Genomic DNA, 14483 nt, shown 5'->3' with positions numbered 1-14483 from the left:
GAATCCCCGGGAATTAACTTCAACACCATATATGCAACAGTGCGTTGTTCTGGCATTAAACGGGAGCATTACATTGTATTGTGGACAAGAGCACAGGTGGCTGAGTACGCTGGCATACGCTTGGCCTTCTGTCAGATTAAAATGAGTCAGTGAATAAATGCTTTCGATTTGATTTGCCTGTGTGTGTGTGTGTGTATGTGTGTGTGTGTGTGTGTTTGTGTGTTTGTGTGTGTGTGTGTGTGTGTACCCATTTCATAGTGTGACATGTTATATGTGCATGATCTCCATCCACAGATGATGGAGTGTCATTGTCCACTTTGTTCCTGCCTGTCGCCGTCCTTCTGTCATGGTGGGGGTTATGAGGTCAGCCAGCTCTTCCTGTTTATTTCAGTTCCAGCCATCAGCATGAGCTGTAACTGATCCACCGTTTTCATGAAGACGTCCAACATGAGCAGTGAGTCGGAGTATGTGCATGTGTGTGTCATGTGATACACAGATAAAGCACCGTGGGGGAAGACGGAGTGGCCAGCCGCAGCACTGCATCTGTCACCAACACAAAAACCTCACCAGTCGCCTGGGCAAAGAAGACAGAGAGCCACTATCACAACCTGTGTGTGTGTGTGTGTGTGTGTGTGTGTGTGTGTGTGTGTGTGTGTGTGTGTGTGTGTGTGTGTGTGTGTAGGCCGAGCATTGTATGTGGGTGAGACCTTATCATAGCTGGCCACATTCCTAGCAGCAAGATAGAAGAGGCCAAATGAACCAGATCACCACTGTGTGTGTGAGCAATGTATGTACAAGTGTGTGTGAATGTGTGCGTGTGCTTTAGTGTGTGAGAGAGAGAAAGTGTTTGTCAGTGATGAATAGGAGTTTAAGGACCTACACCTTACAGATAAGCAGAGAAAATCATCAGGACAAGAACAACAATGCTACAATGAAGGTGCAAATAAATACCAGGAGAGCCCTCCAGGCAAACATTAACTACATTCAGACACACTATATGGCACTGCAGCAGTGTGTGTTTTAAGCTGTTCTCATTTTGTATTAGTCGCTGCGTGGTGGAGGTAGTGGTCGGGGAGAAATGTCCTTATACAGTATATATACAGAGAGTCAGATACACATAAGCAGGCAGAAATGTTGCCATATCTTGATCAACAATACTAGAACCTGACCGATACATTGAAAGGCTGAAATAAGCAGCCGATATGAGGTTAGAACACGCACAGTAGTTGGTGTTGGCAACAGTAAATTGCAGCAATCCATGTTTTATTGGTGGCATTTGATATATATTTTATTTGTGTTTTTTCAAGCTTAATATAACTTTGTTTTCTGTGTTTTTATTTAAAACTTAAAGTAATTTAAGTTTCTGTGATGTTTACGGCTCAAAATATACTTTTATTACTGTCATGTTTGATAACGATTTATTATTCAACTGTAAAATATTTTTACGTATTGATCAGTTTTGGCTACTAAACTAATAAAATCTTTAGTTATGACTAGAGATGCATTCGTCAGGCTTTTTTCCCCCTGATGCTGATTCAAATACATCAGTTTAGGATACTGATACAGAGCACTTATCCAATACCAGTGTCCTCTTTTTACCTCACTGGGTGGAACTAATTGAGAACACACTGTATTTATGCTGGGAACCGTGGAGCCAAAAGGTGAGTAGTGAGTCATGACTGAATGAATGGGACTGCATTTCATAACAACAATGACAAGGAAGTTGTATTTAATTTGTGGATTTTGTCTGTTACCCAATCTCCTTAACAAGGTCAGTATCAGCACTCAATCCGATCCTTATCCACGGCCGCTTAATATTTCCTCTACCTCTGTGTAGTTTCCTTGGCTGTTTTACAAAATTCTACAAACTCTCTTTCTCTCTCTCTTTACGCAGATGACGTACAGTAGATGAGTTCACTCCTTCCTCCGAGCTCAGAGGAGGAATTTGCTGGATGAGGGAGCACATCTCTCCTTCATAAGGAACGTTGTTGCATTTCATTAGGGATAAGATTCATCACAGCAGGCAAACAAGAGAACCGTGCAAATCACATTGGAGGAATTCCTACACTAACCTCAACATTGTCACACACACACATAAACACACACAAAGCTGATACGCAAAAGGCACATAGCAAACAAAAGCTGAGAGAGCTTATTCGGGAGACAAAGGGGTACATCAAGGACGGTGATACTCTGTGATTGCTCATTATTGTGCACTTCAAAATGACACATTACTGTGCCAGTGGTGAGAATGGCAGCTGGCTGCCTGGAGTTAAACAGGCATATTTTTTCTCATTAGACAATAGAACTGTTCTTTCTTTGGAGGCCTGGACCCTAGAGTGGTTGAGCTGGTGGGTCAGGAGTCTGTTCTCCTGGTCAGAGGGCCACTCCCTCTGAGTGAAAGGACACCCGAGGGTCCGTTTTGGAGATGGCTGTTAAGGTCCAGCTCTGACCCTGGAAAAATGGCACAGATAAGGCCTGTGTACAGACCAATTTAACAGGTCATAACCTTGTCTCAGAGCGGGAGAGACACAGCGGGAGTGTGTGAACACAGCCTAGGGGATCTGTCCCATGATGAGATGTTGGTGATATCCAACTGTAGCCCCTGACCCTACAGCAGTGGCTGTCAGCCTATTGATTCACAGCTCCAACAACTGGGGAGACAGGGACGGTGTGTAACCATAACTGGGACACTGTGAGATTGTACAGTATATGTGTCTGTCTGTGAGTATCTAGTAGACGCTGAGCATTATGTGCCCGAGGCTAGCAGACAGAAACATCAGTGAACAGAGAGGGATGGAGACGGAAAGCTGGGGCCTTCATCCACACTGGAGCCAACAGCTGCATATAGGACACAACAGATCTATTCATGACAGATGTACACAAATGTAGACACGCACAAGCACACACACTTGGCACATGCGAGACAGTGGCCCCGTTGTGGCTCAGGAGATCAGAGGGATGCCATGCAAGCTCTGTGAGTTACAGTGTGGGAGAGCTAAAGGGAGATGTTACCACACACTACGAGACACTGTTCTGTGTCTTCGAGTGTATTACACAATGATCGTACCTGTCTGCAAGAGGCAGGACACTGGCTCTGGTTGAGAAAGCCGACTAAAGTGTGGGATGGAGCTGGAGGTGTACATAAGCGATAATAGATGGACTTCAATGAAAGCTTTGATATTGATACAAACAAGCCACATAAAACAGGGGTAAAGACAAAGACACAGAGAGAGGAAGAGTGTGAGAGAACTATTGGCGTATTAGAGAGAAAGAACATAGAGTTCTGCTTCACACAGTGTTTGGTCCCCAGAAGAGAAGCATCTATTCTATGTATTTGAAGTTGTATCTTTCTGTGTTAGTGGGGAGTGGGTGGAGCAGGACATGAATGACAGCTCAACTAACAATAAAGCTCCAGATGGAGATGGGGAAAAAACAAAAACCACTATAAAAGATTACTTAACTTTCTTCCTATCTGTTCTATTGACTAGTGTAGTAATGTTGTTTCAACTTTAACTCCTAACCAAACTTTACAAAGAGAGAAACTTGACTGGATGCCTATAAATTGCTGAACAGGAAGCACTGTCCTTGTTTAGCAGATTGGGTCCTGTGCTTTGGCAGCTGTATGGACCCCTCTCTGGGTCTCTGTGGGGGAGGTCAATATCGGGGACGTCTGCCAGGTGAGAGATTGGCTCAGGTTTAATCGACGCTCGCCAGAGGAGGACAGACAAGCGGGCAGGCAGGTAGACGGGGCGGCACGGTAACAACCAGGTAAAGATAAACTAATCCTGGTGGGGTTCACTGGCCAACTGCTGAGGCTGTGCCGTGGTGGAGAAACTCACACTTCAAAACGGTTTAGGGGATTGATTTGACAGCTAATTTACAGAGGAGATTTGCATAAGGCCACGCATTAATAAGGCTGGCTTTTCTTTTCCATCCTTTGTCTTTCTCAACTATCTCTTTTGGGCATTCTCCTTCCTCTTTTTAGACCTCAGCAAATAGTAACAGATTATGTAAGCGAATTAAAGAGACAAGAGATTCAAATTGGATATTGATTAACAGACTAAAGCCCTGTGTTTTTTCCTGTTAAAGCCTGTGTTTAAATGATTGATTCATAATGTCACTCTTCACATCCTCCTGAATGTGTAGTGAGCTGTGTTTGGGATTGGTTGTGCCTCTAAGCCTTCAATGGGCCCACATCATGTCACACCATGCTAAGTGCTTTGACACTGCCACACAAAGAGCCCTGCCTATCTGATGCCAATCTCCCCAGGTCCTGGTGTCATCCAGGTGGAGGCTTTCAGAGAGAGCAAGGACAAAGTCTCCTCATCAACAGCACCGCACAATGCAGCCTGACTGACAGCAGAAAGGACAAAATGGAGCTTCTCTGTCAAGTGGATGTTTAAGTGGGAGGAGGAGAAGGAAAAAGGATTCAGGGACAGGCGCATACATTGGATCCACAAAGAAAAGAATAGGTAAAAAACAGGATGTTAAATTTTGTCAAAATTTAGTCACAGTGAAACAAAAAGCAACGGTTAACATCTGTACATAATTTGAGAACTGTGAAATCACCCGAACACTGGTTTAACCACTGGAAGCTGGTTGAACCTAACCACAGCCTTAATACTGGCTACACGCATAACATAAACACCTATCAGTGCCTTTCACAGACTGCTAAATGTTTGCCAACTCACTGACATAGAAGCAGCACTGGCATAAAAAAAAGATTCATGACACAAAGGGAAAAGCTCATACATTGTCTACTCCACAAAAGCACAGAGAGACATCATGCTGACACACCGACTGTCCATAAATTAACACAATTTGCTTGGCTCGGACTCACTGTTCATGTTCTTGAAGATGTTGAGAATGGGTAGGATCTGTCTGTAGTAGGGCACCAGAGCCTCTCCTACCATGTCTCCAGACATCACCAGATGCTGCAGGCCTTTCAGGGTGGTGCAGATCACCTGACGGTTCCTCGTGTTCAGGGCATCTGGAGAGCAGGACACAAATGGCAATGGTCACGAATCAAGGCTCAGCTACGTCTGAAGGGCAAGACACAGAGCTGCAAGGACAAACAGTTTTTAAAGCAGCTTTACAGATATAAAGTCGATTTAGGGGAAGCAGGTGGATGTACAGTTAATGTAGAGTGATTGTGATGCCTGGAACTACAGAACCAATCAAACGTTTGGACACACTTTCTCATTCAAGTGAAGGGGAAGGTGTATCCAAACTGACTGGTACTGTATAGAATACATAAGCGTAGGCTGTGCAGATACACATAGTCAAAATACATATAACATTTTAACCACCAAACAATCCTTTTCCCGTGAAAGCATATCCTTTATAGCTGAGCTTTGATTTAGAACAGCTTGTCTGCAATCAGTGATTTCAAATGCACTGGGGAGGCAGGAGTAAGTGAGAGCCAATCACTGGGCTATTTGGCCTACAGCTGCACTTAACTCCATCTCCCACTGATAAAGAGAACAAAAGGGAATGATGGTGGGAGAGATGGAGGGCTAGGGAGATCAAGAGAGACAAACACACAGAGAGAAAGAGAGAAAGGGGGAAAACAATAAAAGACAAAATGTCAGAAAAAGATAAAGAGATGTGACAGGCAGAGGGCAAAGGGTTAGAAAATAACTATGATTAGCAGCAAAGACTGACATATTTTCTAGTTCTTCACGCATGTTTTATTTGTGCTGTTTTAGTTGTTTTTTTTCCTTTTCTTGTATGTGAGCTTCTGCATTAGTGCTGTTAATTCCCTTTGTGCCGACTGTCAGTCTAAACCAGCATACCCTTAGTTAGAAAAATAGACCTGAGCTATTTCTCTTTGTGAAACACTGAATCGTGATTTAACGCATACCTCCAGAAAGAGAGGATGGTAATGGCATCACAGGGCCTATTTTGCCGGTAAGCACTTACAGCGACAAAAATGAAAGGCTTGAAAAAAACATTTCAAAACAAAGAAAACAGCTACAGTGTGAGCAGAGACACCACAGGCTTGTGGCTGACAGGTAGGAGGAAAAAGGCAGGTGAGAGGGATAAAGAAACAGAGATAAAGTGACAAAAGAATGTCAGAATGAGTGAGAGACATGGTGGTTTCTGAGAAAACACAGCACGTGATATCAAAAAGCTGAAAAGAGCCTTTGTGTGAGGGGTGGAGCTATGCCTTCACAGACCAAGTGGCCACCAACCACTGACTGTATAAAAGATGGAGTCATGACATCCCCAAAAGTGAAGCCAAAGCATCTCAATTTCCTCCTGGTGGCTGGCTGCAGTACCTCCCTCCATGCTAGCAGATGGGACATGAGACAAACTAAAAAATCAAAGCACACATCAAATTAAATTTTTTGTCAAAAATGGTTTCTGTCACTGTAGGTAGTTCTTATCACACTGATGTTTTTCCATGTGCTCTTTTTTCTGATAAGTTTGTTTTTATTGAGTTATCTGACTATATAAAAAGGGGTTTGAAATCATGATTGGCTGTGACCGCTGCTTTCAAACCTCCATCAGACGCTAGGATGGCTGTTTCATATAAATCAGCTGTGGAAACAGTTACTGTAATATCCAATCATATTGATCTTCAGACCGATGTAGAATAATCTACAGATGTTCCTGCTGTAATCACATTATTCTTTCATTTTTATGATTTCAATTAGATTTACTGGCTGGACAGTATTCTCAAATATTTAGCTTGTCATTTGTTTTCCTTTTAGACTGTCAGCAGATTAGTTTCCACCAGGAATCACATGATCCTGAGATGTTCATTATCAGTAGAACAAATTTTACACAGGCTATACAGGGAAACCAGCATATTAGCACATTAGCAGCAGCTTCAGTCCTTTGTCAGTGTCCACACAGGATGCGTTCAGGCACACTACTGATTGTAGGTCACTTGTGTTTTGGCAGCAGTCAAAGCCCAATACACAGTCACTGAGGTTACGCATGTAAAATGAAGAAAATAGGCATGAAGCATAAAAATTCTCCTCTCACCTCCTGAACTTGGTACAACATTTTTTCAAGGTCAGGAAAATACTAATGTGTTGCTTGCTCTAAATTAATCAATAGAAAAATATAGTTTAATATAGTACCAAACCAAAAAGTAAGTCTCAACACAAGCAGTCATTTCAATGAGATTCCAAAAAACCAATCCCCAATCTTACTGAAATGAACAGAGAAGACAGACGCAGACAGAAAGTGAGCAACAACCCTAAAATATTGTGTATGACAGTTAGAGCACTCAGAGAACAGCATACTGCATCACCCACTGCCTGTGTTAAAACAGCTCATATGCAAATACAACGCTGTCACAAGCGCAGACACATACACTCACACACAGAAGTCACACAGAGACATGTGGGCAAGCACACACATTTCAACACACACACACACACACACACACACACACACACACAGACAAACACACACACAAACAAATTAGACCCAATGAGGCAAAATGTCAGCTGCAGTCATGAGCACAGAGAGTACTGAGCATGAAGCAACAAAAAAATGAAGCAAGTTATACAATGTGAACGAGTCATGTGGCCACAGGAGGTTGATACAGTAGGTCGAAGGATGTATCTCTATTCATATCAAGTTTATGGTACAATCCAATTTTGCTTATGGACAGTTTATGAGAAATTGACCATTGTTTTGTGCCATTTGAGTGTATGACCAGTTTGCCTCAGCATGTCTTTGTCTGTGTCATTGACTGTGTGTGTGGGCATGTGTGGGTGTGTGGAGGCCTATACAGAGTACCAGTTGTGGAGATGGTGCTGAATGAGCGAATTGTGCTTCACGTCATCTCTCCATCTAAGCCGCACTGTCTCCCCAGATAGACAAGTGCGTAGATATCTGCCATCACCAAGATAAGGTGGAATGTGGAATGACAGGAATTTCAAACCTACGTACATAACAAACAATGAAATTCTAATTACCAGCCAGCGCAAACAATTTTCCCTGCTTTGACATTTGGACCGCAGCAGGACTGTTCAATTATTCATCGGCACTCTCGCCTGGCTGGAAAAAAAAAACAGAAAGGGAAAAAAAAAAAATTAAAAGAGCTGGGGAGAAGGCAGCCATGGGCTTGATTTATTATATATATATATATACTAATATCTGAATAAAGTAATCATCTATTCATGCTAGGACCTGTTTCATATTCAGCGTGAAAATAACACAACTGCAACCTTGTATTCCGTTTCCTGTGAAATGTCAGAGGCACACTGGAGAGTTTAGCTGCAAATTGTTCGTCAGTCAGTGTATACTGTAAATATACTTTTCAGATCAGAAGAAGATGTTCCTGTGCAGAGGCGTAACTGAGGATCTCCATGTAATGAAAGTCTCATTTTGGTTCAAAGCTGAACAAATGTTATGCCAATCAACCAAGGCTCAATGGAGGCATGGCTCTGAATCCTCCTTCCTATTTAAGGAAGCCAGGAAAACCCAAACCACAGCATTTCACGTTTTACCCTTTCTCCTTAAGTCGTCATGGTACTGCGCAGCTTTGTTCTTATAGTATCCAAAATATCAGTGTTATATATAAGATAAGTTATCAGATTTTATTGCTGTATAGCTTTTTTGAATATTTTTTTTTTTACCAGCAGTTATTTTCAAAAAAACACTTTTTGGAAACAGTGAAAATCACCAAAACCACATGTATATGCTTAAATGTATAGCTTTTCACCTCAAAAGCATAGTCTTTCTAATGTGGGTTGAAGGGAAAGGGGTCTACAGTAGGAAAAAGTTCAGTCTTTAAGTCATTGAGGACAGGGCCTTGGAGTATAATGTCAGCCAGAGCCTTCTTCATTGTGTATTCTCATTGGGTGACCTGCAGTCATCATCAAAATTCACCAGGGCCTGACGTGACTCAGTCGCTCTGCAGATAAGAGCCTGCCAGCCACATTGAAGATGTATTAACGTCAGAGGAGAAAAATATATATCTTGCCATTTTAGACTGCAGACGGCTTTTTACTTTCTTCCTCTTTCTGCTATCCCTCCTTCTTTCCTGATCCTTAGAAAAGTAATTAATCTGCAACAGAGACACGGACTGGTGGCTTTGCCTTGTGGAAGGCGAAACAGGCCTGATTTTTAATAAACCAAGAAGTTAATAAGGAGCAGGCCATTTAAAATTCCATTATCAGTGCGAAGTGTGTGTTTTCATAAGGAGCACAACCATCACCTTTGGTCTGGCCCCCGAAAGGCAAATGGCCAAAACTGCTGAGAGGTTTGAATTTATAAACTGCTGTCTAAGTTAGAGGGTAAGCCAGTCAACGCCAAGTTAAAATGGGCGCTTCTTGATGAAGGGCAAAATAGACAGTAGGCTGTCCAAATATTTAAACTATCGATGGAAAGCTGCTGGCACATCATGTACCTGTTTTATTAATATACTTTGTGCTGTTCTGTGAAAAAATATACTACACTGCAGGAAATGATTTAAATGTATTAAATTTGTTTTACTTTAACGAATAATTGTTGTTTCCATTATTAAAGGTGACATGCATGCTTTTTTTTCTTTCTTTTTTTATATAGCTATATCAGCTATATTAAACATGGCCAATGTTCCAAAATTTGAGGTGAACCAGAGCATGTTAGTGTAGTGGAGCAGTGAGAATTTCTGCTCCTTTCTCACACAGTTGTTCGCTTTCTTTGGTTACGATTTCACCCCACTCCACTCAAATCACTCAAGCTCGCTTCAGAAAAAGAGAAAAAAGCTGCATCGTATTTTAATTTTAGCCTAAACACTAGCCTGGCATCGCCTGACTAATCTGTAAATAAAACATGAGCTGGGCAGATTTGTCTGGTTCCTTCTTTGCTAAGCTACTTAACCACATAATTTCATTTTATAAAAAAAAAAAAACACAACCCAACAGCAGTGCTCTCATCTCATTATCCTAGGCCTCCTCTTCAATGCCAGGGTCAAGGAGGAGGTTAAATGCTTGGATCATGTTACTTGCACTGTCGGTCACTACCCAAATCACACGTTGTTGCACGTTCCAATTGTGCAGTACACTTTCGTACTTTTGCTAAATGCGCTTTGTATGTGCTAAAAGCCTAACAAAAGTGTTGTCCCCAGATTTTCCCATCAATTAAATCAATCCCAAAATGAATCTTTACTGACTGCAACAATTTTGCCACATTCTTTTTCTTGTTCCACATTATCATTATATGGTAGTGTTGCAGGAATAGTATGCCTGTATGACTTTTCAGCTTCCTTTTTGAAAGTACTTAGTGAACTCTGTTGTTGAGCTCGCAGCAGCTGATTTTTGACAGAAAATAGTGTTGGTACGCAGATGCATTCTGGATCGAGCGTGCTTTGAACTTGTGGTGTAAGTGATACCGGAGCGAAATTGGAGTGTGATGGAGCAAGGCATAAGGCGATGCTCCAGCTTTTTAAAAACATCTGCTCAATGCTCCAGCCAAAATCCTCCCACTTGCGTTCCACTCCTTCACGTGATGACAGATATTTCGTGAATGCTCCAAAACAGCTGTCTGACCCTTAGTCTTTGATGCTGAAGTTGTTCAATAGGTTGTGTGCGTTGACCATTCACATATTTTGGATCAGATTCCTGCTGAAACATGCACAGATATATATGAGAAGTTTCCATTTCAAGTATGTTCAGCTTTTTTTCTGTTGTTTTTTTAACGTAGCCTCTGGATCCACTGGAAGTTGGCTAACACGCAGCTTTAGAAGGTCTCCAATCAGAGTAGAGTGGGCACATCGAGAGGGGTGCCTTAAAGATACAGGAGCTAAAACAGACTGTTTCAGAGAGAGGTTTTTTTTTGTTCTTTTTTTAAACTGTATATCTTTCAAAGATATTCCCCAGAATATAAATATAGACCTGAAAATGTGCATGATATATCCTCTTTAAGGTAAAAAAGTGGGAAACAAAAAGAAAAAAGAAAAAATGTAGTTAAAAATGCAGTGACAATTACACAAACACAAGACTGTAGATGTGTCAGTTGGTAACATGTATAATGCTTAAGACCTCACGGTGTGTGAGTATGTACTGTAGTGTGATAACAGACTTTGTGCCAGGGTCAGTCTGTCACTGTGTCTCTGTGTCTCAAACAGCCCTGCTTAGTGTTGGCCGTTACGCCCTTCTGCCTCCACAGACGTCCAACACACACACAGACACACACACACAGACACACACTGCCCGGGACATGAACACTATCCCGGGCTCACTGGGCGCCACTTAAAGACTCCCACTTTGAAACTGACACTCCACTTGGCAGCGGCGCCAAACAAAAGACAGTGTGTGTGTGTGTGACTGAAATTCTCCAACAAAAGACACACTCTGCATTATTCTAACTTCTCTGTTGCTCGATCCTCCTCATGTTCACCACACAGGAAACTTTTGCTATCCACATCCCTGTAAATTCTGATGTCTATTTTTGAAGTCATACACTCATCCACCCCTCCACCCTGAGACGTGACCTTTCCGCCCACCTCCTTCAGCCAACTTGAGTGTGTGTGCATGTGAGTGTGTGTGTGTGTGAGTGTGTGTGTGTGTGTGTGTGTGTGTGTGTGTGTGTGTGTGTGTGTGTGTGTGTGTGTGTGTGTGTGTGCGTGCATGTGTGTACACGTGTCAGTGCGGAAAGGTAAAGAGGCACAACATGGTGACACAGTTAAATGTAGCATGTCACCACATTCATGGCAGATTATCAGGCGTGCTTTCAGAGCCAACTTCTTCCGGCAAATGCAAAAACAAGGACGCTTCGCCCTGAGGGTTAATGTAATAATAGGAACAGTATGACTGCAAAACCAAATTAGGACTTGTCACAGGGCCTGTTGTATGGTAATGTTAGAATCTGTTGTGGTGTTAGTGTGTAAGACAGGTGAGTCTATTCCTGGTAAAGTATGTTGTTCTATTTTGGTTGCACTCGATTGCCTCTGCAATATTGTTTAAAAGGGGTGTTACAGCGCCGCTCTAAGTAATTATTCAAACACATTAATAGATTTTAGACATAGATTTAGATGCATAATGATTTAATTATTTAATTTTATAATGTTTATGCTGTTTCATTCAAATCATATATCATACTAAATTCATATCATACTAAACCTGATGCTAAAATAAGGTTTTTTTTTTGGACTTAGGATATACATAATATTTAAGATCAGCAAACAGGAATCAAAATGTAATGATGCTGATATCAAAAAAGTTAATAATTAAAGAGTGACATACAAAAATATTTATTAAGGCAACAATTAAACTTACTCGAGAAGATTACTTGACTGTCAGTCACTCATTAAAAAAAGAATATTCACTAAACTAATGCAAATGAATAAAATATAGTGGGTGCATTTTATTGTTTAAGTTAATTGAATAATTGCTGCATTTTAATCATCTATAATTGTTTTGATAATAGCCCTGTTGGATTATACAACATATTTTTGTGCTGAAATAATAATATTACTTATGTTAATTCTCAAATTCTTCTTTGCTTTCTCTCTTTTTCACTTGATAGTTTTATAGCCATATTCTTCAAAGTCTTTTATGGCTTACTGGCAAAATATTTTAACAATCATTTTATTTGAAATGACACAATAAGCATTTGTAAGGTGTCTCTATTGTCTTGAGATCAACCACACAATTTCCCATCAGTAGAAGAACTGAAAGGTAACACACAGTGACAGTAAAATGCCATCAACATGCACAGGGGTCACTTGGGAAAGGAGCCATGTGGTATGTGATTGGAAAACTGTGGCAAGACTTACTCTTGATGGGGATGATGAGCTGGGGAATGACGGGCTGGATCTTGGGGCCTCCGTGCTCAAGCATGTCATGGACTCCCTGGCGGGCGAAGAACTCGTACGGATGAACAGTCTCACACAAGCCATCAAAGAACAGAGGCAAGTAGTGGTGGTAGTCCAGTTTATCAATCTCCACCTGAAGAGAGAAATTTGCATTCACATTATGGGCATGATTAGTTGCTTCTTTAATCCACAAAGTGAAAAAAAAGAGGTGGTAGTTTCTGTCCTTCGCTCAAGGGCAACACGCCGGAATGGGTTTTAGAGTGGGGGGGGTGCATGTAGCTTTGGATGACGCAATAGTTTTTTTAATATCAACTTCCTTTCAATTTCAGCTGAGCCAACTGTTTTTGAACGACTAAAATATGGTAAGAAATGCATTCCCTCCTCTCATCAGGGTACTTCCAGATCAAACTGGGTTTTTTTTTTCTTCTTCTTTTTTATTTAGCACAGTGATCTGCCAACAAGCAGCGGCTAAAAGGTTCAACTCAAAAGAAGCGCCCAGGCTCTTTTTGATACAGAGCCTTATGTTTTCCATTCTCAGAACTGGTCCATTGTAACCCAACAACCAACCAAACAGTCAGTATGTTTTTTAATAAGGTTTTAAAGAGAATCAAAATTCATGCCCTATTCGGAGGCCTTACATCCAATATGTCTACTAACATACAGTACAAATAGAAAGCACCTTAGAAAAGCGAGGTTTAGTATGCTAGTATGCTGGATGTCATGTCCACGTCACGAAGTGCAGTATACTAGAGTAGGCTTACCATACTACTTGGTTTAGATATTACTACTTTATTACCATAACACCTGAAAATGGGTCTTGTTGTCACTGCTATTAGTGCTCAAGGGCATTTGCTGGAACATATGGCTACTGATGGAGACACTGGCGAACAGCAGGGATGAACGTTATTACTGGATAGTCTCTCTCCTTACACATGCTTAGTGAGAGATGTTTTCTAGGAAATCAGTTATTGCCACAAAGCTCCCTTTCATTGTTTGCCCTTTCTTTTTGTTTGTCCTTGGCACATTATCTAGGGCTAAAGCTCCTCTTGCAGCCATTTATAACCCTTACAGTAAATACATACATTCACATGATCACACACACACACACACACACACACACACACACACACACACACACACACACACACACACACACACACACACACACACACACACACACACACACACACACACACACACACACACACACAATGGAGGAGGACAGCTGTTCAGGAGATCATGACACAGCGGCATGTGGCATCCTGTGGGCTGACATGTTAACACCTGTTTACACCATTTACAGGACAGACAGAATGGCATGCACGCACACACACTCGCAAACACACATACACATGCAATCGGGCAGTAGATGAAGACATTTGTCCAGCTACAGGCCACAGGCAAGCTTTGATGTTGTTTGGCTAAGGGTGTGGATACTGTGTGACACATTAAAGTGAAGTCTTTCATGTGTGTGAAGGCATCAGAGGGGCAGCCACTCAGGCACACTGAGCTGGAACGAACAGCTGACCCAGAGGAGGCTGTCTTTGAGCCTAGCATGTGTGTGCATGTGTTCACAAAATCATATAAAATCTTAAATGTGGCTCATTTACTATGTGTGTGTAACAGGGGTATCAGCTGTAGCACTGTATCCCAGTGGCGCTACTGTTGAGCGAGAGGTTAGAGGTTGAAGGGGGGATTCTCTTTTTCATGTAATGAA

General features: G+C 41.7%; 1 protein-coding gene across 1 annotated transcript in view; it reads right to left on the bottom strand.

Moving 5' to 3' along the window:
• The window catches only part of pacrg (PARK2 co-regulated), a 138915-nt gene that overhangs the window by 52827 nt on the left and 71605 nt on the right, over nt 1-14483 (bottom strand). The window contains exons 4-5 of the mRNA XM_062440862.1: nt 12728-12899; nt 4844-4993 (exon numbers count right to left, since the gene is read on the bottom strand). Coding sequence (XP_062296846.1) covers nt 4844-4993; nt 12728-12899 — 322 coding nt within the window. The remainder of the gene's footprint in view (nt 1-4843; nt 4994-12727; nt 12900-14483) is intronic.

This window comes from Scomber scombrus, chromosome 19, assembly GCF_963691925.1.
Source record: "Scomber scombrus chromosome 19, fScoSco1.1, whole genome shotgun sequence".
In the NCBI taxonomy this organism is placed as follows: Eukaryota; Metazoa; Chordata; class Actinopteri; order Scombriformes; family Scombridae; genus Scomber; species Scomber scombrus.
This window is presented reverse-complemented; position numbering and strand designations above follow the sequence as displayed.